Source organism: Macrotis lagotis, chromosome 1, assembly GCF_037893015.1.
Source record: "Macrotis lagotis isolate mMagLag1 chromosome 1, bilby.v1.9.chrom.fasta, whole genome shotgun sequence".
In the NCBI taxonomy this organism is placed as follows: domain Eukaryota; kingdom Metazoa; phylum Chordata; class Mammalia; order Peramelemorphia; family Peramelidae; genus Macrotis; species Macrotis lagotis.
Genome location: NC_133658.1, coordinates 883,358,801 through 883,383,668, shown reverse-complemented (window position 1 = coordinate 883,383,668; position 24,868 = coordinate 883,358,801). Strand labels below are relative to the sequence as shown.

General features: G+C 34.1%; 1 protein-coding gene across 7 annotated transcripts in view; it reads left to right on the top strand.

Annotated features, from left to right (window-relative positions):
- The window catches only part of KIF1B (kinesin family member 1B), a 192,324-nt gene that overhangs the window by 52,280 nt on the left and 115,176 nt on the right, over positions 1-24,868 (top strand). For all 7 annotated transcript variants that reach the window (XM_074218481.1, XM_074218482.1, XM_074218480.1 and 4 more), the window contains 9 exons: positions 6,931-7,007; positions 9,084-9,263; positions 12,154-12,219; positions 15,183-15,361; positions 15,710-15,821; positions 18,800-18,877; positions 19,997-20,062; positions 23,716-23,791; positions 24,604-24,682. In XM_074218481.1, the coding sequence (XP_074074582.1) occupies positions 6,931-7,007; positions 9,084-9,263; positions 12,154-12,219; positions 15,183-15,361; positions 15,710-15,821; positions 18,800-18,877; positions 19,997-20,062; positions 23,716-23,791; positions 24,604-24,682 (913 nt within the window). The remainder of the gene's footprint in view (positions 1-6,930; positions 7,008-9,083; positions 9,264-12,153; positions 12,220-15,182; positions 15,362-15,709; positions 15,822-18,799; positions 18,878-19,996; positions 20,063-23,715; positions 23,792-24,603; positions 24,683-24,868) is intronic.

Sequence of the window (24,868 nt, the reverse complement as noted above, 5' to 3'; positions counted from 1 at the left end):
CTGCTTTTGATTTTTAAGGAACAATAGTAATCTATCACATTTATATACCACAATAAGTGATTTTAACTAATTAATTTATTTTTCCAACCACATGCAAAGGGTTTTCAACAATCAGTTTTTTTAAGGTTTCTTCCTCCTTCCTCTTTCCCTTCCCCCTCCCCCTGACAGAGACCTATCTAATATAGGTTATACATGTATAACTATGAAAAACATATTTACATATTTATCATGTTAATCAGAACAAAAAGGGAAAAATGTCATGACAGGGAAAACCCTATAAAACAAAACAAATTTGTAAAATTCAAAACAATAAGCTTTGGTCTATATTCACACTCCATATAGTTCCTTCTCTGGATGCAGATATTTTCCATGACAAGTCCTTTAGAATTGTCTTTGAATATTACATTGCTGAGATGTGCAGGTCCATCCTGGTTGATCATAAGTGAGATACTTTTGCGAGGACCTCTGTTATGTTGTTATAGTGTTGGAAGTATCACAGAGGTCATCCATTTCCAAAAAGCAATAATCTTAGCCTATAACCTTCTAAGGGAGCTCATCCCACTTGACAATCCTAGTTGTTAGAAAAGTTTTCATTTAAGTGAATTCTGCCTCTCTCTAGCTTTTCCTCATTTCTAGTTTTTCATTCCAAGGGCAAACAGAACAATATCACAACCTTACAAAAATACTTGAAATTGCAGTCAGGAAGTGTTAGGTTCTACTGGAGCTCCTGGCACACTCTGCTTCCATGACTGATCAAATGTATGAGCTGATGAGGTGTCCATTCCAACTCTGATTCAAGTATTTTTGTGAAACTACAGAACTGGGAGTTCCAAATGTCAATGAAATTACCAGTCTGGACCAAAAAGTGGAAGACATGTCACAGTTATACTTAAGTTCTTCATATAATTAGTATATACAGTGATAGAGCATATATCTGTGCTCTAGAATGTGGAGTAATATTTTATTGTGTTGCAATTGTAGAGGTTTATAGTTGGCTTTTTTCCCCATTTGTTTGCTACTCAATTTTTAGTCAGGGAGGAAAATACAAATTATAATGTTGCATGTATAGTAATAGTCTTTGTTTCATTTTTGACAGTGTCATGTAACACAATTGTTAGGCATATATTTGGTGTAATGTTTCTCAGAAAGTTCTCCCTTTTAAAAGATTCTTTGGTCTTCAAATAGTTTTTATTTTACAAGGTTTTTTCCCTTTTGTGGATTGTATAGCTTTTGGAAAAAGAGATTGTACTGAAGGTATTACTGAAGTAATACCATTGCTGTGCTGTTACACTAATTATATTTGTCTACAAATTTTTTACTATTAGTTTGCCAGCAACAGTTTAATTGCCGCATTGGAACTTTGAGGTAGCATAAATTTGTTCTCAAAAATAGCCTTTAAATATAAACTCTGTTGTTATTGTCTTCTTCATTTTCTAGGATTCTATAATCAAAACATTATCTGGGTGTGTCTTATTGAGATATCAGATGAAGTGAACTGTAGGATAAAAAAATACTTATATACATCCCTGTATGGTTCATTCTGAACCTTGACTGCATGTACCATCACTATGCATAGGAAGAGAGGACTGCAATAAAGAAAAATTTAATGGTAAATGTGTAGTCAAGAGTTAGTGTTATAAATAGAGCAAAAAAAGCCCCCTATGAATTAATTATTTGTCATTCATAGAATGATGGCACGGAAAAGGAATAATTTAGTTTAACCCTTCTCACTGTTTTACAAATGAAGAAACTGAGACCCAGAGAGGGAAAGTGACCTGTCCAGGATCACTCAAATAATGGCAGAACCAGGACTTGAACCCATTTCCATTGATAATATAAGTGATTAAATGATTTTTTTTTTTAGTTTTTGCAAAGCAGTGGGGTTAAGTGACTTGCCCCAAATCACACAGATAGGTCATTATTAAGTGTCTGAGGTCAACATTTGAACTGATGTCCTCCTGATTCCAGGACCAGTGGCTCTATCCATTGCTTAAATGATAGCAAAGACACAAGCTATTTTTTGAAAGGATACTAGACATTCTTACCATTTTATTCTCTTCTATAGAACTTGAATTCTTGTTTTGCCAAGACAACCTGCAGTGTTCCCCGTTCTGGTTATTGGTAACCAGCCTTACCTTGCTTCTGCTTGCATTCATGCTTGACCAGAAAGATGGACTAATTGACCTTTTAGTGTCACAGGCACTCTTATATTAGAAAATGAAATCACATTTTTTTTTCCAAACGGCAAACTCTTCCTTGTCTTCTTCCCACCTTTCCAACCCATGGTTTAGAACAAAGATAAATTCCACACCCTGAGAAACTATGGAATTTGAATACAGAATAAAACCTACCATGTTCTCTATTTAAAACTGGTTTTATGTTTTTGCTTTCCCTCATGTTTTCCCCCTTAGTTCTACTTCTTCTTTGGCAGCATGACTAATATGGAATATGTTCAAATGCTATTGTACATCTACTTTATCACTGATGTGGGGAGGAAGGAAGGAAGGAAGGAAGGGAGAGTGGTAGAAAAGTGTGGAACTCAAAAACTTGCAAAAGGATAAGTATTGAAAACTTATCCTTGCATGTATTTTGGGGGAAAAAAGAACAAAAAAGTAAAACCCCTGTTATAAACATGCATAGTCAGGCAAAACAAATGTCTTCATTTTCCATGTCTGAAATGGATATATGTATATTTGCATGTTGCTTCATTTTCACAACTATACATGTTGCAGGTCTACCTTAGTTCATGCCTAATAACTTCAAAAGCTTTTGAATGCATCTGTAAAATGGAGTCCTAGTTCTTCTATAGCCAGCTTCCTCCTATTCCAATCCATTCTAAACAAAGCTGATAGAATTCTATTTTCAAGCATCATTTTCATTTTATCAATTCTACTTCTCAGTGATCTTCAGTGGTTCCCTGTACCACAGTAATGTAAATGAATAAAAATATGTATTTTAAAAACTCTAAAGTGAATGTAACAAAATTATAAAGATCAAGCAGAGACCAAAAGGAGAGAGAGAGAGAGAGAGAGAGAGAGAGAGATATGACACTCTCAACTTCCCTCTTCAAAGAGGTGGGAGGTTCATATCATTACACAGTGTACATGTTTTCTGACTTTTTAAATGTATCCAACATTGTGCTGCTTTTTGTTCTTTAAAAATACTGATTGTTATATGGGATAACTCACAGGGATTAGAAAGATACTTGGAATAACTGTGATGATGTTAGAAACACAAGACATCCATAAAAACTTATTCTTTTAAAAAAATAAATGTTTAAAGAGATGGATGCAGAGAAACCTGTAAAGATTTTAAGGAAAGAGAAATGTGTCATTAGTCTTGTATTTTCTGTGAATGAGTGGAATAGCAAAATGAGATGTGACAAGTAACTTTCTTTGGTTAGCAGAAGGAAGATTTTGAAGTGATCTCTTAGGCAGGGAAAATTAACTTAGTTTCTGGCTTTCTTCAGTTATCCCCTTTTGGAGATAAGAGACTAGAGGATATGAATAAAATGAGGGTCTTTTTTTCCTGAAATATGTTAGGGCAGATTTTCTATAGTTTACTGCAGCCAATTTGGCTGACTTTAAATGGTTTTATTAATTTTGGCTAAGCATGTACTTTTTCCTTTTTAGTAATATTTTATTTTTTCCAAATACATGTAAAGACAATTTTTAACATTTTAATATGATTTTGTGTTCCACATTTTTCTCCTCTTTCCTAAGATACTAAACAACTTGATTTTGGTTTTATATATGCAATCATGTAAAAATATTTCCATGTTAGTCATTGGAAAGAAGAAACAGATCAAAAGGAAAAACTACCCAAAAAGTGAAAATAATATGCTTTGATCTGCATTCAGACTCCCATCAATTCTTTCTCTGGGTGTGGATAGCACTAAGATGAGTCTTGTATTGCTGAGAAGAGCTAAGTCATTCATAGTTGATCGTTGTAATATATTGCTGTTATTGTGTACAGTGTTTTTCTGGTTCTGTTCAGCTTCAGTTTTTTCCAGTCTTTCCAAGTTTTTCTGAAATCTTCCTGTTCATTATAACATACTGTATAAGTACATACTGTACTTAGAGTAGTATTACATTTCATTCATATATCACAACTTGAGTTATATATATATATCTTGATATTTATATTAATTTTGGATCACTTGTTAGGAATATTTTTAATGAGTGACATATTCTCTCCCCTCCTTTCCTCCTCCTAACCTCTGAGTATTAGAACAGGACATGGTACACCGAGTCACCAAATTGAATTGATTAAATTGAATGGCATAGTACATTTCTATGAATCAGTTAATATGCAACTCAGAAAAATGATATTGAGATATGTACACAGGGATTGTGTTTGAAATTTTTTTTGAGGAATGAGCGTAATTTAAAATTCACATTCCTTTGCATTTTTTAATTATTTTTTACGGTTTCCAGTCATGAAAAGTCTGAGTTCAGATGCTAAAACTGAGACCTTGACTTATCATAAAGAATAAATGTCTTGTTTTGTAACCTGAAGCTTTGGTAATGTTGATTGAGTTGTAAACTGTTCCATTCTGGAGAAAAATTTGGAAGTATACCCAAAGGGCTATAAAACCGAGTATACTGTTTGATATAGCAATAGCACTGTTAGGTCTGTATTCCAAAGAAGTTAAAGAAAAGGGGAAAGGGTCTTTTGGTACAAAAGTATTTATAGCAACTCTTTTAGTGGTGGCAAAGAATTGAAAATTGAGGTAATGCCCATTAAATGGGGAATGACTGAACAAGTTGGGATAAATGATTGTGATGTAATACTTTTGTGCTATAAGAAATGATGAGCAAGAAATTTTCAGAAAATCCTGATAGCACTTTAATATGTAAAGTAAGGTAAGCATAACTAGAAAGACATTATACATAGTATCAGCAATAGTGAAATAGTGGACAACTGTGAAAGACTGTTATTTTGATCACAACAATGATCCAAAGACAGTTCCAAAGGATCCATGACAGAAAATGCTCTCTACCTTCAGAGAGAGAACTGATGAATTCTGAGTGCAGATTGAAACATACTTTTTTTTACTTTCTTTATTTTTCTTGGGATTTTTGTGCTTTCTTTTGTAACTTGACTAATATGGAAATATGTTTTGTATGATTTCACATGTATAGCTCATATTATAATCATATGACATTTGAGCTAGATAGCAACAAAATATACTCATATAAAAGATGAAACAAACTAAAGGGAAAAAGACCACAAAAAACATTACAAATAGCATTTTAATTATCTCTCATGGAATTTAGAATTGCTTGGCTTCTTAAGGAGAGGGGAGAGACAGGAAGGAGAGAGAATTTGGAGTTCAAAAATACTTAGGATGAATATTAAAAATTGTTTTACCTGTAATTAGAAAATTTTAATGAAATAAATAAAAATATATTCTAAAAAAGAATAAATGTCCAGTTATCTTGTAGAATCTGTTTTGCATATTTTTTAATTTCTCAAGAAGGAATTTTCTGTACATAGCATCAAGGTCTTAAAGGCACCTAATCCATCTTCAGCATACTTTTGTAGTACATTTTAATGGTTTGTGGCCAAAGACAGCTTCAAAATATAATATAGCCTAAATTTCAGAGTTGGCAAAAATGATTTTCTTTGCAAAATTCTAAATTCCATGAGTAATAATTAAATGCTGTTTGTAGTGTTAGACAATTTTGTGGTCTTTTCCCCTTTAGCTTTTTTCATCTTTTATGAGTATATTTTGTTGCTATCTAGGTCAAGTTTCACATGTCTGTAATGTGAGCTATAGTAATCCTCCATTCTGCATATATGCCAGCATTTGAGGTTGGAATGTTAGATTCTGGCAGTACCATATGCAGGGGAATCAAACAGAAGTACAGTAGCAACTGTTGCTATTTGTGTCCCAAGCAGCTGCCTATGGTAGACTTTTTATTTAATCTTCCTGCCTTAGAGTCACATCATCTGGTTGAGGGGGGAATTCCATGATTCCTTGTATTAAAGAGGGCTCTTCTCCTTTAGAATATGGGGATCTGAAACTTCGGATTCAGGAAAAGGAGTTAGGCCTCAGCATTCTCAAGTTGTTTGTAAAGAATAACATGACTAGTTTACATTAGGAATTATTTTGGGTGACTTATGTTCATTGCATAAAAGAAGAATTTTCCCTTCTCTTTATAGCATGTAAAGATAATTGGCTGTTTACAGTGAACTGTATTTCTGGGGTTCTTTGGTGGGATGAGGAGGAGGGTTTCAGACCTTTAGGATCATCAGTTATTGGCAACAGTAAACTTAAGCCAAATATCAGTGAGAGCTTCCAATAGTGAATATCTTTCCAAAGTAAATGAAAAGAGTTGTCATAATTGTTTTTAATTTTTCATTTCATGGTACCCTTGTTTTCATAATTTTAATGTATTGATTTTGTTTTTATCTTAATAGTATTTTATTTTTTTCAATTACATGTAAAGATAGTTTTCAGCCTTCATTTTTGTAAAATTTTGAGTTCCAAGTTTCCCTCTCTCCTTTCCTTCCCTCCCCCTTCTCCAAGAATGTTTTAATTACTGACCAGTCTCAAAGTTTAAAGCCCTAGGAAGTTTAGTCTCAGTCTTGAAATAGTAACATGGCCCATTTCCAATTTTCTGCTACTGACTTTTATGAGGAGACCAACTGCTGTATTAAATTCATATTTTTAGATTTTTTAAAATTTTCCATATGTTGACAACTTCATAAATATGTGCTTCTCCTCCCCCCTGCACTGCCCCAGATCTAGTTGACCTATCAAAATTCAGTGATATGGATTTCCTGAATTTTACTCTCTATGTAATACAGAATTACAGGATGGTGGGTTTTTGGATCTAATACTGAATAATATATATTTAACCAAGTTTTAATGACTGATTTAAGGGTTTTTTTTTTTTAAACCTCACATTTTTTCTGCTTTAGGTATTGTCAACCCAAAGAACCCAAAGGAAGCTCCAAAGTCCTTCAGCTTCGATTACTCCTACTGGTCTCACACTTCGGTGAGTGTCCTCAGGTCCCAAAATCCTTGGAAAAGGTTTGAATTCCTGTTTGAGGTCTCCTTAAGTTCACCCGTTGGTTTCTTTCTCCCCATCCCATACTGCCTTCATACTTTGGGGACAACTCTAGTTTAAGGTGAAATATATTGAAAATTTTCATATTATATATAGAACACTGTGCCAAGTACTCTTGGGATATAAAGAACAACATAATTTTACCTTAGGTAAGTGGAAGTACTGATTAACAGAATGTTAAACAACATTTTGTTATATTTGTCAATAAAATTTTGAGGGAAAATAAGGAGACAATCAGTGGCTAACCATGAAGTTGCCACTGTTAGTGCTACTGTTAATGTTCTTACATTTTCAAAGAACCCAATTGAGGAACATGAGTTTAGTGTTAGTGAAATCACAAATCTTTCGAGTTTTATAGACTGGGGGGAAATTGGAGATAGGGATTCAGACTTTCCAATATAAAATTCAGAAAAAAATCATGGTGGTTGTTTTAGTACATTCTGCTATTTTGGACATGAAACCTTACTGATTTCCAAGAATTATTGTTAAACCAATTTGAACTGATTTTCATCTGTAAATTCTCCTATATTTAAAGGGCTTTTTTTTTTGATTGCCTATTTTTGGTGGTGGAAGTGTTTGTGGTGAAAAACAAGTTTCATTTTCTAAATTTTATTGACAAAGCTTATTTACCAAAGTGAATTAACTTAAAGGGTTTTGTAAACATTTGTCACTAATAGATACTTAACTAGGGATATACCAGTCAGTGTCTTTATATAAGGGATTCATTTTTAATCTTTTTCTTTCCTATTCTTAATAATTTAAAACTTAGTAACCTTTCATGCTTTCAAGTAATGATAGAGTTTAGACAATAGCAAATTGAAATTAATTCTATTTGAGTAGTTTCACAGAAATGTTCATGTGATAAACTGAATTTTCAAAAAACCCCAGATTCATTGAGAAAAGTTAGTGGTACACTTAATCCCCATTACCTTGCAAAAAAAAAAACCTAAAGAAAAAAGTTAGTGGTAGAAGGAAGCTTTTTATTTAGTCTAAACCTTATAGTTTATGAGGAAACTTAGAACTTGCTTGAGATTTATCACTAGATATATTATTTTTTTGTTTTTTTTTTTTTGTTTGTTTTTTAGGTTTTTGCAAGGCAGATGGGGTTAAGTGGCTTGCCCAAGGCCACACAGCTAGGTAATTATTAAGTGTTTGAGTCTGGATTTGAACCCAGGTACTCCTGACTCCAGGGCCGGTGCTTTATCCACTGCGCCACCTAGCCGCCCCAACACTAGATATATTATTACTTTAGTTGGATACCTATTTTAATTTTTTATTGAGATTTAATAGAAGTAAAAGGAAAAAATGCTTGGTAGATTTTGCCCTTTGGGTTCCCACTGCTAAAACTATAGCTTTTGTTCCTTCAAGAGAGAGCTTCATTTAATAAACAGACAATAAACATGGTCACTGCAAAGCATTTATTAAAATGGTGTTGCAATAACACAAGCCATAAAACTAGGGGGAAGAGGAGCAAATAGACCCACTGTTCTGTGGGATTGATTGGTACAGATGAGAGAATGAGGCATATCTTTAAGAAGTACACATTTCCAGTGCATATCATGCCTCTGGTAAGGCAGCAGATTCATTGCCAGGCCTTTTCTCCCTTGAAACCAGAATTGATTCTCCTTTTCTGTTTCCAGGGTTTTAGGATTCTTGAAGCTGCTTCCAAATTCAATTTGAGTGATTATCTCTTTGCCTTTCTAGAAATTTTATGTCTTACACTCCCTCAACTATGCCTCAAACTCTATACCTTGGAGCTGTTGGATTGTTTTTTAAGAGCTATCATAGAGTGAGCATTCCAGTTTAATCAAGGAGAAGTTTGTCCATATTTTATAAGAAATTAAGCAGATGAACTGTCTCCTTATTTTCAATTGCTTTCTTTGACTACTTCATTGGGGGTTGGAAGAGTTGTGGAAGAATGGTCAGAAACCAACTAGTTGTCCTATACGCTTTGGAAAGAATGAAGATAAAGCATCCTTTATTTGATCTTTTTTACCTTTGTAGCCTGAAGATCCCTGCTTTGCATCCCAGAATCGGGTATACAATGACATTGGAAAAGAAATGCTGTTACATGCCTTTGAAGGTTACAACGTTTGTATTTTTGCCTATGGACAGACAGGTGCTGGAAAGTCCTATACAATGATGGGCAAACAGGAAGAAAGTCAGGCAGGCATCATCCCACAGGTAAAATCAAATCCCATGAGAAACTTTATTTTTTCTAGGATTGCTAATTAAATTGTTAACTATTTTTAGTTATGTATTACCAACCTTGTAAAGTTAATTTTTCCATTGTGATAAAAAATAAGAGTTCCTTCTCCTGATCTTTCTCTTGCTATCTTAAAATCACATGTAGAGTTAAGGACAAGATCACTCCAGAATGTGTTATTATTAGTCGTTTGAATGATTGGTATTTTCTATTTAGAATTGAAAGTAATTCGAAGGGGATGAATAAATAGGAAATTTTATTAGGTTAGAAGCCCATCATGCCAAACTAGTAGAATTGTCGAGAAAATTTCTGGCTATAAGAGACAAGACTTTGGAAAATGGCAAACAAATTATGATATATTAACATCAGAAAATGGGGGGAGTAAGTGAGGATTCAATAAGTATTTCTGATTATAATCATCAGAGGCAATGACTTACATTTTTTATTCCACAGGTTTCACACTTGTATTGTTAGTTTAATTCTGATTTAATAATTTGACTGTTTTGTGTATGTGTCGAGATTTCTATTTTTGAAATGCTTTTGACAAATTTAATAAGTGTTTATTAAAAATCATGTATAAAGCACTCAAATATCCATCCTCTACTTAAGGAGCTTATACCTTCAGAGATTAGATCTATCCACAAATTATTATAATACAAAATGCAATTCCTGAGAGAACCTCAGATAATAAATATGATGAAATCCCAGAGGAGAGAGAAGTTACTTTTTTCATAGAATCTCCTTTGAATTTTCCCACTACATTGTATTTGTATCATTTTACAAATAAAGAAACTAAGAAACAAACATTTTCAAAAATCCACTAGTTAGTCAGCTTGAGAGTTAAGAGTTCTTAATTTTTAGTGGTCTTTTTTGTTCCACAAGACATTGAGCTATCTTAAAGCAAGGGCTAGGAGTAGTATTGAAACAATAATTAGGGAGCATTTGCTTTCTAAGCAAAAGTTGGGAGACACAGGTCTCATTTTCTACAGGATGGACCTCGCTAAATGCATTTTATTACCTTTTATGAAGAAGTACAGTGTTACCTTGAAAATGCATCATGGTATATTTATAAACACATTAAAGGTATTATTGTAACCATTATATTGTAATAATTTTCCAGAAATTTCTATAAGGAGAAAATTGTTGTATTACTAAAGCAGTTAATACTTTGTAATAGAACATGTTGCATTGTGATATGAATTTTTCAGAAAATTTCAAGTGATTTTCAGAATATTTCCTTTGTAGTAAAAAAGATTATATATTGTAAAACCTAAACCATACTTGTTCATCTTTAATTCATAATGAAGAATAGCGGTTAATGCCATATTTGTGTACTTCCCAGAAATTTTGGGGAAAGAAAAAAGAATAATTTCTAGTTTCTTTTTATTTTTTAATGCCCAATTCTCAGATGCAATAGGATTATATCTTAAAAGACAAGGTCCTTGATGGACACAGAATGCTTCTTTCCTCTGTTAATATCTTTGTCCCTAAAAACTATGGCAGAATCAATGAAAAAACTGTTTGGAAGAACTAATCATAGAAATCATTTGAGAAATTAGTTCAACTTTGCCAAATAAGGTAGAATTGGAAATCCCTGAAGTCAAGGCTTTAAGTCCAATACTGGAAAATTAACCAGTGCTAGATAACTGCCAGGTATCTAGAAGTTTTTGTTAACTTATATTTCAGCAATTATTCTCTTCCCATGGCCTTAAGTTATCAGGAATGGGAGGAGAGGGTGGGATTGTAAGACCTGTAAGAATGTTTTTGTTTTTTTGAACACTTGTATTTCACTCTTTATAGAAATACTAGATTATTTTTAAGGTATTTCTTATTTTAAAACTGGGACTCTCACTTTGATTTCAGAGGGTAAAACAGACAGGTAGTTTTTTCCCCCAGAGCAATATTCATCTAAAATTTCCAGTTTTGATGCAAAGAAAAAATAATTAAATTTGGGAAATTTCTTTAGTTGCTTGGTTTCCTGTAGAATAAATTATTCCTTTCACCAACATGAAAGTTCTGAGTAGGTAATATTAGTACTTTTTTGTTTTGATTTCCCCCCTTGAAGGTAGATTAGCAAAATTCGTGAAATAAGTTTTTAAAAGTTTCCATTTTCTTTATTTTTCTTTCTTTCAAAGGAAGATTTATTGAAAGGGGAAGCATATCAGCAAGTGACTAGTTTTTAAAGAGGACATCAATTGTTCTATAACTTTTTAATTTAAATAAGTAGCATTATAATTTATATTCAAAAGTAACCTTATTAACAGTTTCTGATTATTACAAATAATAATTCCATTTTAAATTTTCATCATTCTGAAAATCTTTTTAGTTCTTTGAATTATTTATTATTGTAGTTCCTAGGTAATCTCATTTTATCTTTTTTTCTGATAATTGACATGTATTATTTTCATATTAAATGAAACCAGTCATCTTGTAGGGGTATCCTTTAAATCCTACTTAGTGGTAAATAGTAGTAAATGTGTATAAGCTTAATTTAATACTGGTTTGATTCTAGGGGCTTGTCAAATGGGAGACCATTACAATTTGAGAATAATTTTAACAATAAAAAAGTCACTGATTTTACAGGTATTGGGAATCAAGAGTCAGTATTTAATACCTTCTAAAAATTTTGTTTTATTTTCCTACAATTCTACTGATACTTATTTTCAGTCATTATATTGTCTATGAGAGAAATAGAAGACTACATGGGAGAAAGGAAGTAATCTTATGCTGCTTCTTCAAAGGAGTTGCTCAAAGAGTGCTGTTAATATCATTCATCTCTTGGGAAGAAAAGAGATTCACAGGTCATATTTTTTAATGTCGATTAATTATGAATATATTTGACTCATGACTCTTCTTCTGCTTCTATAGTTATGTGAGGAACTGTTTGAGAAAATCAATGATAACAGTAATGAAGAAATGTCTTACTCTGTGGAGGTGAGTAGTACTAGATTGAAAGTAGAAGTCTCAGCAGTAGCTACATAGCTGAACATTGGAAATGAAATTAATTTTTTGCCTTTTTATATTTGTTATATATTCTACCTTTCTTGTTAATTTGTAATAAGATCTCAAACAAGTTAATTAGCTTTCTGTTTTTTCTCATCCATAAGATGATGGCTTTGACTTTTGAGGGGATTTCTAAGGTAAAACATCTTATATCTCCAAAATTCTCTGAATGGCAATTACTAGATCAAGTATGGAATTAAATACTAGGAATTGTACGTTCATATTCTAGATCTAGAACATTTGTTCAGAACTTGGGAAATGCCTGTTACTCTAATTGTTTTCAACCTAAATTAAGAAGATAAGAATTATCCTGATGCTCAGTTATTATTCCATCTTTTTCTCAAATGAATACTGGCTTTGTTTACTTTACAGTGGTAAGTCTGAAAGTCTTGTCTAAGGCTGTTGTTTACCTCCCTTTAACTAGCTTGGGCATTTTCTTTTTACCTATTTGGTTTATGTTAATAGTTGTACATTTTAATAGCCTTGTAATATTGTATCTAGAAAGAGGGATATAGTTTTCTGCAAATATTTGAAAACAAAAAACAGCTTTTAAATATTTTAAGTCTAGTCCTAATCCTAAAATGATATTTCTTTGGGGGGGGGGGGGAATGCAATGGTAAATCTGATTCCTGAGAATCTGATTCTCAGGAATCAGATAAATTCTGTCCATAGAACTTATGGACAGAATTGATGAAGTAAATATGGAAAATAAGATGTACATTTTTGGATATTCTCAATGTACAAATTTGTTTTTCTGACTCTAAGTATTTGTGATAAGAGCTTTTTATTTTTCTTTTATTAACCCCAGGAGGTAGGATGGGCTGGGAGGAAAGAGTAGAACAGAAAATACTAATTAACTTTTTAAAAATTTGGTTTAAAAAAAAAGGAAAAGACATAATATGATAAAACATTTGAATTTGCAAGTTGAAACAAAATGTAGTTTCCTTTGACCACACTATGTGATTCTGATTGAACTATAGGATTGAATCAGATCATACATTGTTTTACCATGTATATTATTTAATACTAGTTGAAGGTTAGATAGAGAATTGGCTAATATAGAGACTAAGTACTGGCACAAACAGATGTTTTTAAAATCAGATTCTTACCATAGAGCATAGAATAATGACAATTTACGTATTATTAGGAATGCTATAAGAATAAAAATAACTTTATTATCTTGGGCAAGTCATTTCACTTCTCCTAGTCTCAATTATCTTACTTACAAAGTGGGAATGATGATAATAGTAGCTTCCTCTTTTTAAGGGTAGTATGGTAAGTTTCAGTAGAGATCATATGTCAAGTACTTTACAAACTTTCAAGTATCCTGAAGTGCGGGCAGCTAGGTGGCGCAGTGGATAGAGCACCGGCCCTGGAGTCAGGAGGATTTGAGTTCAAATCCCACCTCAGACACTTAATAATTACCTAGCCGTGTGGCCTTGGGCAAGCCACTTAACCCCATTGACTTGCAAAAAACCTAAAAAAAAAAAGTATCCTGAAGTGCTAGATATGATGATGTTGGATGATCTTAGTGTGTGAAAATTTGCAAATTTATTATTATTGTCTGCATTACCTCATTTGATTCTCTTCACCTTTTTAGATAGTAAACTGAATCTCCTAGAGGTTAAGAGAATTGTTCAAGATTACATAACTAGCAAGTGTCTGAGGTGGAACTCTTAATTCGGACATTCCTGATTCCATGTTCAACTCTATCCTTGACAGCACAGTGGTTTTCTCAGAGGTTTTTATTAGGACTTTTAGACTGCTGGCATGTGGTAAAAATAGATGTTTTACATTAGAAAGTCCTCACCTTCCCTGTTACCTGAGGCAGTAAGGCCAAAGACCTTCAAACCTGTGGTTTGAATAGGAGTGCATTTTAGCTCCTGAAGTAAACTGGTATAGAGAGGAAATTTATTGTGTTACTTTTTGTTGCGGACCAAAAAGCACTTTCTTCAAGGCCATTAGTTTAGGACATTTTCATTAATTACCCACTGGTGATTTTAAAAACAATTCTGTTCAGATGAAGGAAACTAAAGCAAAGATAAGCAGAAGAAAGAAATGGAGGTAGCATTGAGGGTTCCTTCTTAGACCTCCTGCAAACAAACAAATTTGCAAGTTATTGGAAAGTTGATATTTAAAATGTCTTTGTTGCTGAGGGTATGAAGTCATGCTCTTTCATTATGTATATTTTAGGTATGGTAATTGGATGATATGAAGGTAGTTCTACTCTTCTACCTATCCTAATAACTAGCCTTCATACCATCCCCATGCCACGGTTCGCACACAGCTCATCTCTGTCAGGAATCTTTCTTCTCGTTTTTGGGGGGGACACCAGAAAAAAGGAAACCTTTCATATTTGTTTTTTTGGGGGTTTTTTAGGTTGTTTTTTTTTTTGCAAGGCAAATGGGGTTAAGTGGCTTGCCCAAGGTCACATGGCTAGGTAATTATTAAGTGTCAGAGACTGGATTTGAACCGAGGTACTCCTGACTCCAGGGCCGGTGCTTTATCCACTGTGCCACCTAGCCACCCCTCATATTTGGTTTTTCAAAGGGTTCTAGACCTAGTCCTAGGGTGACTAGGACTATGCTTCCTAGGGTGAGCATAGTATTCAGGAAAACTTTTTTTTTTTAAAGTAAAAATTTTTTTGTGGCAGTAAAGTGGCATAGTGCATAGAGACTGGCTCTGGAATCAGAAGAACCTGAATACAAATCTGATCTCAGGCACTTAATAATTACCTAGCTGTATGACCTTGGGCAAGTCATTAACCTTATTGCCTTGTCAAAACCAAAAATAAATAACATTACTTTTAGGTCACATTACCTTGCTCTCCTCCTCCCCCCCCCCCCCCCAACAATCTCTTTTAGCTCTTATAGGTGTCACTTATTTGTTCCTAGGTGAGTTACATGGAAATTTACTGTGAGAGGGTACGAGATTTGCTGAATCCAAAAAACAAGGGAAATTTGAGAGTCCGAGAGCATCCTCTTCTTGGACCTTACGTGGAAGATTTGTCTAAGCTGGCAGTTACTTCTTACACAGATATTGCCGACCTTATGGATGCAGGAAACAAAGCCAGGTATGGGCAAAGAGCAGTGGTACAGTGTGAATCTCTCTTTGAGGGGATTCTTGGCTCTGAAGTGTGCTTTTATTGTGAATCTTCTGAACTCTTAGATCTTCTAGAGAAATGAATTGTGTTAAATGAACTTACCTTCTTCACATGAGAGCGTAAAAGTATTCAGGAGCTAGACTAGACAAAGAGATTCTGCTAAGTTATCTTTGGTGTTAGAAGATGACTTAGTTTTCAGCTAACCACATAGGATTAAATTATTTTAAATTGTTGCTTATAGGATGAACTCTGCAGTCCTTTCTTACTTTCCAAGAGCTTCATCTAGTGCTAAGTCTACATAATCATATTTTCATCTAGGACGGTGGCAGCTACCAATATGAATGAGACCAGTAGCCGTTCCCATGCTGTATTCACCATTGTTTTTACTCAGAAGAAACATGATTCTGAAACTGACCTCTCGACAGAGAAGGTAGGAAGTACAACAGTGAGTGTGGGTTTTGAGTTGTGGAATAAGGACAAGAACTATAAAAAATGACTCACCTTTTACTGTATGTCCAGTGGGGATTTGAGGAGGAGAGAGTTGCTCTCTTCTTTTTCCTGAAGTATTTCATTTGATTGATTTGACTTTTCAAGTTATTCTGATCTTTAGTCAGTACTGCTGAAGTGAAATTAGAAGACAGAGAATTAGGAAATAAGATTTCCTAGCTTGTCATCTCAAAAGCTACAATCAGCTACTAGATGATGGAAAGGGTAACAAAACCTTCAGAACAGAAATTTATCAATCATTTTGCTTGACATTGATCACTTAATTATTGCTTCACTATCTGTTTGGTGGTACAAATCTATTTTATTTGAAGTGTGACAAATGCCATCATGAAATTTATGCACAAAAATTTTACGTCTATATGTTGCTAGTAAATGACTGTATATGCACATCATCTTACTATTCTTTAACAAACATTTAATGTCTGTGCCTTTATTTTCTGTTTTTACTGTTTCCAAGTATGTCTAAAGAATTCAAGTTCAATTCTTTGCTGCCTTTCTAAAATAGTTAACTTAATGTCATATTTTTCTTTTTTTACTAAAAAGTGGCAATAGGCAATTGACTTAACAGATCCTTAATTTGTAGCATTGACAGTTACAAAGTATGTTTGCTATAAAAGCTGAGCTGTTTCTTTATTTTAATATTGATGTCACTTAAACTTTAATGGTAGACTTTTATGAGGTGTAATTTCTTTTTAAGTACTTTTTTTTAGTTAAATCTCCCTCACCTGGAGATGATATAGTCAATACACATTTATTAAGCACCTACTGTGTTCAAGGGATGAAAAAAAGACAAAATAATAGACTAGCTCCTTAAGGAGGTGACGACAAGCAATCTTTTTTTCTTAAAGATATTATTTGAGTTTTACAATTTTTCCCCCAATCTTACTTCCCTCCCCCCCACCCCCCCATGGAAATCAATCTGTCAGTCTTTACTTTGTTTCCATGTTGTACATTGATCAAATTGAGTGTGATGGGAGAGAAATCATATCCTTAAGGAAGAGACAAAAAGTCTAAGAGATAACAAGATCAGACAATAAGATATGTTTATTTGTCTAAATTAAAGGGCATAGTCCTTGAACTGACAACAAGCAATCTTGAGAGTTCTTATACAGGTTAGATGGGAGTCAGTTAAGAGAGGGAAGGCACTAAAATTAGGAGAGGCTGGGTAGAAAATAGGACTTAAAGGAAGTCAGGGAAGCCTATAGATAGAGTTGAGGAGGGAGAGCATTACAGTCATGGGAGACATATCGAGATGGTGCCCAGAACTGAGAGATGGCAGGCCTTGTTCATGGAAGAGCAAGGAAGCCATTGTCACTGGAGCAGATTGCATGTCAGAGAATAAGGTCTAAGAAGATTTAAAAGGTAGAGAGGCTAGGTTCTAAAGGTTTGATGAAAGGATACAGTTAGTCATCTTGGCATAGCTTCTTCATATTTTCCAGATATTAGCAAGTAGAGAGATTAGGAAAGGCTTCTCCTGGTCAGGAAGAAGGGCATCCCCAGGATAGGATGTGGTCAGGACAGTGGGAGGGAATGGGGTGCCATGGTAGAGGAAAAATCAGAGGACTGGTATGGCAGGACTGTGGAGGGCAAGAAGGGAAATCTTTAGGAAGACTGCAAAGGTAGACTGGGGTCCTAACACAATAATGTATTTTTTATTCTAGAGGTCCTAGATAACTGAGGGACCTTTAAAAAATCATTTTGGCAGCTGTGAGAAGGTCAGAGAAAAGTGGGAAAAGATGCGAGACAGGAAATCCACTGAGAAAGGGTCCGAGGTAGGAGAAATTTCTTGGTGAGGACCCTCTTTCTCCTGGTGCAGGTCTGCTCACTCTTTGCCACTTTCTCTACTTGAATCACTGAATCTGAGTGGCTGCTCAGTATGCCCACCTAGTTTTTGTCTGAGGCAGGACTTCACTTTGCTTGTGATACACTCTACCATATTGACTTTTGATGGCATTTTAATTTTATACTGCTGATAATAAATGACTTTTATAAATCAAGTACTACCCTTGGATCAAAAAAGTAAACTGCAAAGGGGCAAGATGAGGCAGACTTGAGTAGGTTTTAACTCCTATGGGAAAATAACCTGACATTTTAGTAAACTGACAATAACTCCATATATAGGAGGACACATTTAGACCTAGAAGAGAACCTTCACAGGCATTGATTCCCACTCCTTGCTTTTGTAGATGAGAAAGCAACCCCACAGAATTTGAGGGCTGAATTTAGGTTAGCCTGGTTGAGAGACATTTGGGGAACTTTAGCCATCTTTAAGTATTTGAAGAATTATCACATGAAAGAAAGGTTATTTTTTTCTAATGAGTTCTAAACCAATAAACCTCAGAACAATTGTATAAAGTTGTAGAAAAGGAAGAGTTCAACTCAATTTAAGATACATTTCTTCTATTCAAATTTTTTTGTATTTATTTTTTATTTTTTAAATTATATATATATATATTAATTTTAGAAAGGTTTTATTTATTTTGAGTTTTACAATTTTCCCCAATCTTGCTTCCCTTCCCCCATCCCCCACAGAAGACAGTTTGTTAGTCTTTACATGATACCCATAGTTCCCCACAGTATGCATTGATCAAAGTTGAATGTGATGATAAGGTACATTTCTTAAGAAATAGAATCGCTTTCTATTTCCTAAAAAAAAATGACCTTTTTGAGCTTCAAGAAGTTTACTATTCTGGGATTTGGAGAGTATTCAATATTTTATCCCTGACTTTTTTGATTGTGTAGAGTAGACCGTGATCATTTGTTCTCTAGATAGAATCATTTCCCCTTTTAAATATTTCTTCCTGTGTAATTACATCCATTCCCTTGCCCTTTAGATTGCTTTTCTGTGGATCTCCTATGGATCATTTGTTTTATCAGTGGTGATGTGTATTTCCTTACTAGGTCAGCAAGATCAGTTTGGTGGATCTGGCTGGAAGTGAAAGAGCTGACTCAACTGGTGCCAAAGGGACTCGATTAAAAGTAATTAAAATTATTTTAACAAACATTTATTATTCTTGTTAACATTAAAAGGAAGTGTCAAAATGAATGAGTTAGACTATGTCATAAAAGTTCAAAGACAGTAACATCCATGTTTTAGAATAGTTGGGAGAGTATTTCATGGAGAGAAAGTAGGATTTGAGCTGAACCTGGAAGGATGGAAAGGATTTAGGTAGGTGGAGGAGAGTACTAGACCATTCTTAGACTACAGCAGGGAGCAAAGGAGATAAGAAAGGAAGGATATAGGTATATTCTCATTTTGCAGTTGAGAAGGATATCCTCATTTTACAGTTGAGGAAACTGAGACCCATTGCTTTAGTGGTTGCTCAGGTTCACTCAGCTGAGTCCAATTAGGTCTTTCTGATTCCAGGCCTAATGCTCTAACTACTATGCCACCTCCAACCTGGGCAGAGCTAATTTGAAAAAATATAAGAAGACTTTAGGAAGCAAAGAAAATTAATACTGAAAAATTCCATTTGACATTTGTTACCTATTACATTCAAGACCATCTTTTGGAAATTGAAGATAAGACCAAACCCTTTTGGCCACCACCTAAAAATCTAGTCCCTGTCTTAAAAGAACTTACATTATATGGGGGGGATACCCAGATGTGGGGTATACAAGGGAATGGATGAGGTAACTAACTGTAGCAGCCTGCATTTAAGCTTGTAATACACTTTAGGACTCTAATTCAGGCATGAAGTCTCTAGAAGCTAACCTTAGAGTGATTTCTGGAGCCCATTCTGATAATTTGACAAATAAAGTAGAGGAAAAATGAAGAGAATAAAAATGTAACTTTGAATTTCTGGTCCTAAATTCAGATGAGTGATTAGTACTTATATGAGTGAAGAAGTGGACCTTTATCACCTCTTTTAATGATCCCTCCATTTGTTTTTTGATGACATGTCATTATTATCCTTTTTTTTTATGGGAACAAAACACTTTGAATGTTTTTGCATTTTAAAAAACAGTAGCTTTTTTAATAGTGCCATGTTAAAAGAAATCCTTTAATGTATTATAATCCAGTCCTAAGAATGGCACACAGGAAATTTTGAAATTCCTGATTGTAACTTTTTCTTTTTTATTGTTTATTCTTTCTAGGAAGGAGCAAATATCAATAAATCTCTTACAACTCTGGGCAAAGTCATTTCAGCCTTGGCAGAAGTGGTAAGATTTTTAGTGCTATGTTATAAATCTGCTAACATATATTTTGGTAATATCAGTGTTATTTAATTATTCTATCAATTTTAGATGTTTGTTCTCTGGGTAACAGCTGATCTGACAGTCTCTTACAGTTTTTAAGATTACATGTTACTTAAGTGCAACTCAGATATCAATCTGAGAATAAGATTTAGGAAAAAGATTTAGAAGAGTTGTGAAAGAAACTTAGACAAAGCAAAATCTAGGGCAAGAAGTTCTGTCCTTATATGCAGAAACATAGAGCTAGTGGTGGAATGGACCTCAGGAAGCCATCTGGTTCACCTGATTAATTTTCCATGTGCAGAAACTGAAGGCCTGGAATTAAAACAACTAATCCAGTCACATGGATAGTAAACAGGAGTGTGTCTTGAATCCTGGTCCTTTGACCTGAGCTAGGACTCTTTGCTCTGTTCCACAGAAAAGTTAGCTTCTCTGCTATTCTGGAGTCTTTTCCAGTTGCTAATTGAAGTTTTTGGAACTGGTTGACCTAAAAGTACTTTGGAAATACTGGGAATTTTGAGGGCCACATAGAACATGTAAAGTTTAAAAAATCTTTTTGTTACTCCTTCCCCATCTAGTACCATGACAATGAAACAATGAATGCACAGCAATTTTTCTTATATATCATTTAGAATGAGAAAGTAAGAAAGCATTAAATTCTGCATGCCTTGATCTTTTTGAATATTGTTTTTAGTTTCAGAGAGAATTTTCCTCATTTGTCTAAAGAAAGACTATTCACTGTAAATTCTCTTCAGGTTTTGCAATTAAATTATTTATTATTTTATAGTCAGAAGCTTACTCTGTTCTTTTTTTCTTCTTTGAATGCTTTCAACTTTAGGATAACTGCACCAGCAAGGTATGGTGGGGTTTGGCAGGGATAAACAGAGAATTGTTAAATCAACTGCTGTGATTCCAGATGGTCGATAAGGGTGTAGGAAGGCTTAAGTTAGGATTATAAGCTTCAAAAATATTTTGGTTAGTTGTTTTCTTATGCTCACATTCAGGATCATCTTTAGGAGAGAACAAAAACAATGAGACTAAAAGTAAATTCTCAAGTACTGTACTACATACTAAATATTCTTTGGGCCTAGAGCTAGAGTGAGAAATTAAAGATAGAAGAGAAATGTGCAAGGAAATTTTTGCTTTCTAATGATATGGTCTTAGAATTGTACTTTTGATTCATAGAAGCATAGTGACCTTTAGATGAATTTTGTACTTTTATAATAATGCCTTCTGGCAGAGTCAATTACAAATAGTTTTGAGGAAATTTTAAACTGTAACTATAGATGATAGACACACCTTCAGCCACACTTTTTCATAAATACTACAGATTACAAAAATAAGCAGCATTTATATTGAAATATGCCTTTATATTCTGAATCATATAGGTTTATTTGTACTCTCCCTATTTTTAAAAACTAACTATAACCATATTCATACAGAAGCTTGAACAATTTCACCAAAACATAGAAAAACTTGTTTGCTGATATATTTTGCACTCTTGTGTAAACATTTTTTTCAAATTTCTTAGCCTATATCCAGTAGGGGTTGTTCACACTGATTTAGTTGTTCCACAAGTATTCATTAGGACCTGCTGCTTGATACTGAGACTGTGAACGCAGAATGAGACATTCCCTGCTTTTCAGGGGCTTCTGTTCTGTAGAGAAGATACAGCATGTCTACAGATAAATAAATAAAAAATAGACAAAATACATATTAGAATGATTCAGAGATAAGATGCCAACAATTGAATGGAATTGGGAATGGATTCTTGAAGGAAGTGACCCTTATGGGGGGTAGGGGCTAGTTTTCAAATGCTTAGAGGCAAAAGTTAGGAGAAAGGATGTTGCAAGATTGGGGACAGACAGTGCAAAGACATGGTGGGGTCTAAGATAGAACGGATATTAAGCAGGTCTATTTGGGTGAAACAGTGTGTGTGTCTAAAAGAAAGTGGTGTGGCCTAAGTCTGGGGAGAATAGAATCAGATCAAAGTGCATTCAATGCCAAATGGATTTATATTATTCTAAAGATGATAATGGCCCACTAAAATTTCTTGAACAGTCAATTGATGTGATCAAATTTGTGCCTGAGGAATATCAATTTGGCAGCTGTGTTGGGATGGATGACTGGTAGAGAGGAAGAGAGTGGTTTTCAGTAGTTCAAGTGATTGGTGATGAGAAGAATATATGAAGTAAGCTGGTTATGGTGTGAGGATGGAGAAAGAGACAAGAGTTGAGAACTGGTGTCTGCATCAACAAGGCTTGGCCATAAATTAGTTATCAGAGGGTGACTGAGTGAGTGAGGAGTAGAGGAGGTCCAGAACATGGGTCTGAAGAACTCTATGTGTAAGCATTCTATGCTCATAAGAACTCTATGAATAAGATCAGGAGTGATGGCTCTGAGAAGCTCAGAGTGGTAGGGTGAGAACCTACTAGGATTATAGAAGAGACAGAACAGGGGGTAGTATTGTCAGATGCTTCAGAGAGGCCAAGCAGTATGAGAGCTGAGGAAAAAAAAGACCTTGGGATTTAAGCAATAAAAAGATCAATCAACTGTTACAGCTAGAAGCCAAGTCACAGAGGATTAAAAAAAGGAACTGAGAAAATGTAGTAGTGAGTGTAGACAGCTTTTTCTTGGTGGTAGGAATAGAGATAAAGGAAAATAGCTTGAAAAGATACTAGAGTCAATATAAGGGTATTTTAAAAGATAAGGAAAATCTTGGAAATAAAATGGAGAAGGGAGATTATTGAAGGTGGTAATGTGCCAGAGAATAGGAGTGGGGAGATGATGAAAAACACAAATAGGGGATGTCATTGGCAAGGAAAATGGCCTCCTAAGTCTTTTGAGACCTATGATATGTATGTGTATATTGTGTACTTTTTATATGAGCATGTGTGTGCATTTATATATGTGTGCATATGTATACATATGCATGCCCAGCACCAAGGACATGTCAGAGTTGGGATTTGAACTTGGTTCTTCCTAGTTTCAAGTTCAGACTTAACCTACCATACATACCACACTACCATTTTCACCCAAAACACACTGCATATTTTAATTCATTTTAATAGACACATTATAATTGTGCTCTTTTAAGAAGTTTGACAATTTGAATAACCTTTGGACTAAACTAAGATTTTTCCTTTTTTTCCCTATTTCTTTTGGATTTTCCACATTCTACTGATTTTGAATCTTTCTCATTCCTATTTAAGGAAAAAAACCCTACTTCAGATTATTCATATTTATATGAATATTATTAAATTATTTGTAGAGTTCTCTAGTTATTGGGAAGATGTTTCTTTTCTCTTTTAGAAAGGAACTTTCTAAAACTTCATTTGGTGATTGGTTTATTAACAAATATTTTTGAGAACCTCCTTTCTGCAAGGCACTGCATTGTGCATCTTTTGTAAAGAAAACTTCTTTAGAGCTTATTGTCTTTTCCTGATCATTGCTAACTTTCCATTTGGTATGTTCTAGCCACTAGTTCTGTGAAAGAGAGTCTAATTAGTCATGAGGAAAAGAGAAGTATAGCTTGCTAAAAATTTCCAAATTGGTTACCGTTTTTATAATTCCTTTCTTTTCATTGACTTTGTAAGTATGATTCTTTTTTTTTTTAATAGAGTAAAAAGAAGAAAAAGACAGATTTTATCCCATACAGAGATTCTGTTCTGACTTGGCTCCTTCGAGAGAATCTAGGTAAGGCTATTATGACTACTGCTCTAGGATTATGCATACCTTGCAATGATTAGTCTTTGTAATTTGAGACAGGGAATAATTTTAGAAATCTGACTTGAATGCCTTCCATCATTTTTCTCTTTACCTTTGTTGGATTTGCACATTTTTGCTCTTTCCCCCATTTTTCATTCATTCATTCATTTATTTATTTATGTGACATTCATTTTTATAAATTTTGAGTTCCAAACTCTTTCCCTCCTTTTTTGCTTTTCCTTCACCCTTTGAGAAGGAAAGCAATATAATAACCACTGGACATAGGAAGTTATGCAAAATGTATTTCTATATTAGCCATGTTAAAAAAATAGGGAAAATAAAGTGAAAAACGATATGCTGCCACCCCACACTCGGCAACATAGGGGTGATGATCAACCTCAGTGGACTTGTTCATTTCATCAGTGCAACAATCAGGGACAATTTTAGGGTATCTGATGGAGAATACCATCTGTACCCAAAGCAAGAATTGTGGAGTTTAAACAAAGACCAAAGGCTATTACCTTTAATTTTTTTAAAAAAGGTATCTATGTGATTTTGCCATCTCTTATATTTTATTTTTTCCTTAAGGATATGATTTCTCTCTCAACACATTGAATTTGAATCAGTGTATAGCATGGAAACAATGTAAAGACTATCAAACTGCCTTCTATTGGGGGGGAGGGGGAGGGAAGGGAGATTGGGGAAAAACTGTAAAATTCAAAAAACAAAAAAAAAAATAAACAATAATAAATAAAATATACCTTCCTAGCATGATGTGATTTCGGGTTCATCTTTTTTAGGTGGGAACTCTCGGACTGCGATGGTTGCTGCCCTTAGTCCAGCAGATATCAACTATGATGAAACACTGAGCACTTTAAGGTACACTATTCTGAGTTAGTTAAGCTAGAGAATATAACTCATAAATCACTTTGAAGCACTAGTAATTCTTACCCTGTTAGTCAGGTTATGTCTTCATATATATATACACCCACCTCTTATATAGGAACACTTTCCTACTCCTTGATATTAGTATTATAATAATAGAATTTTACTGTATTTTGTTTT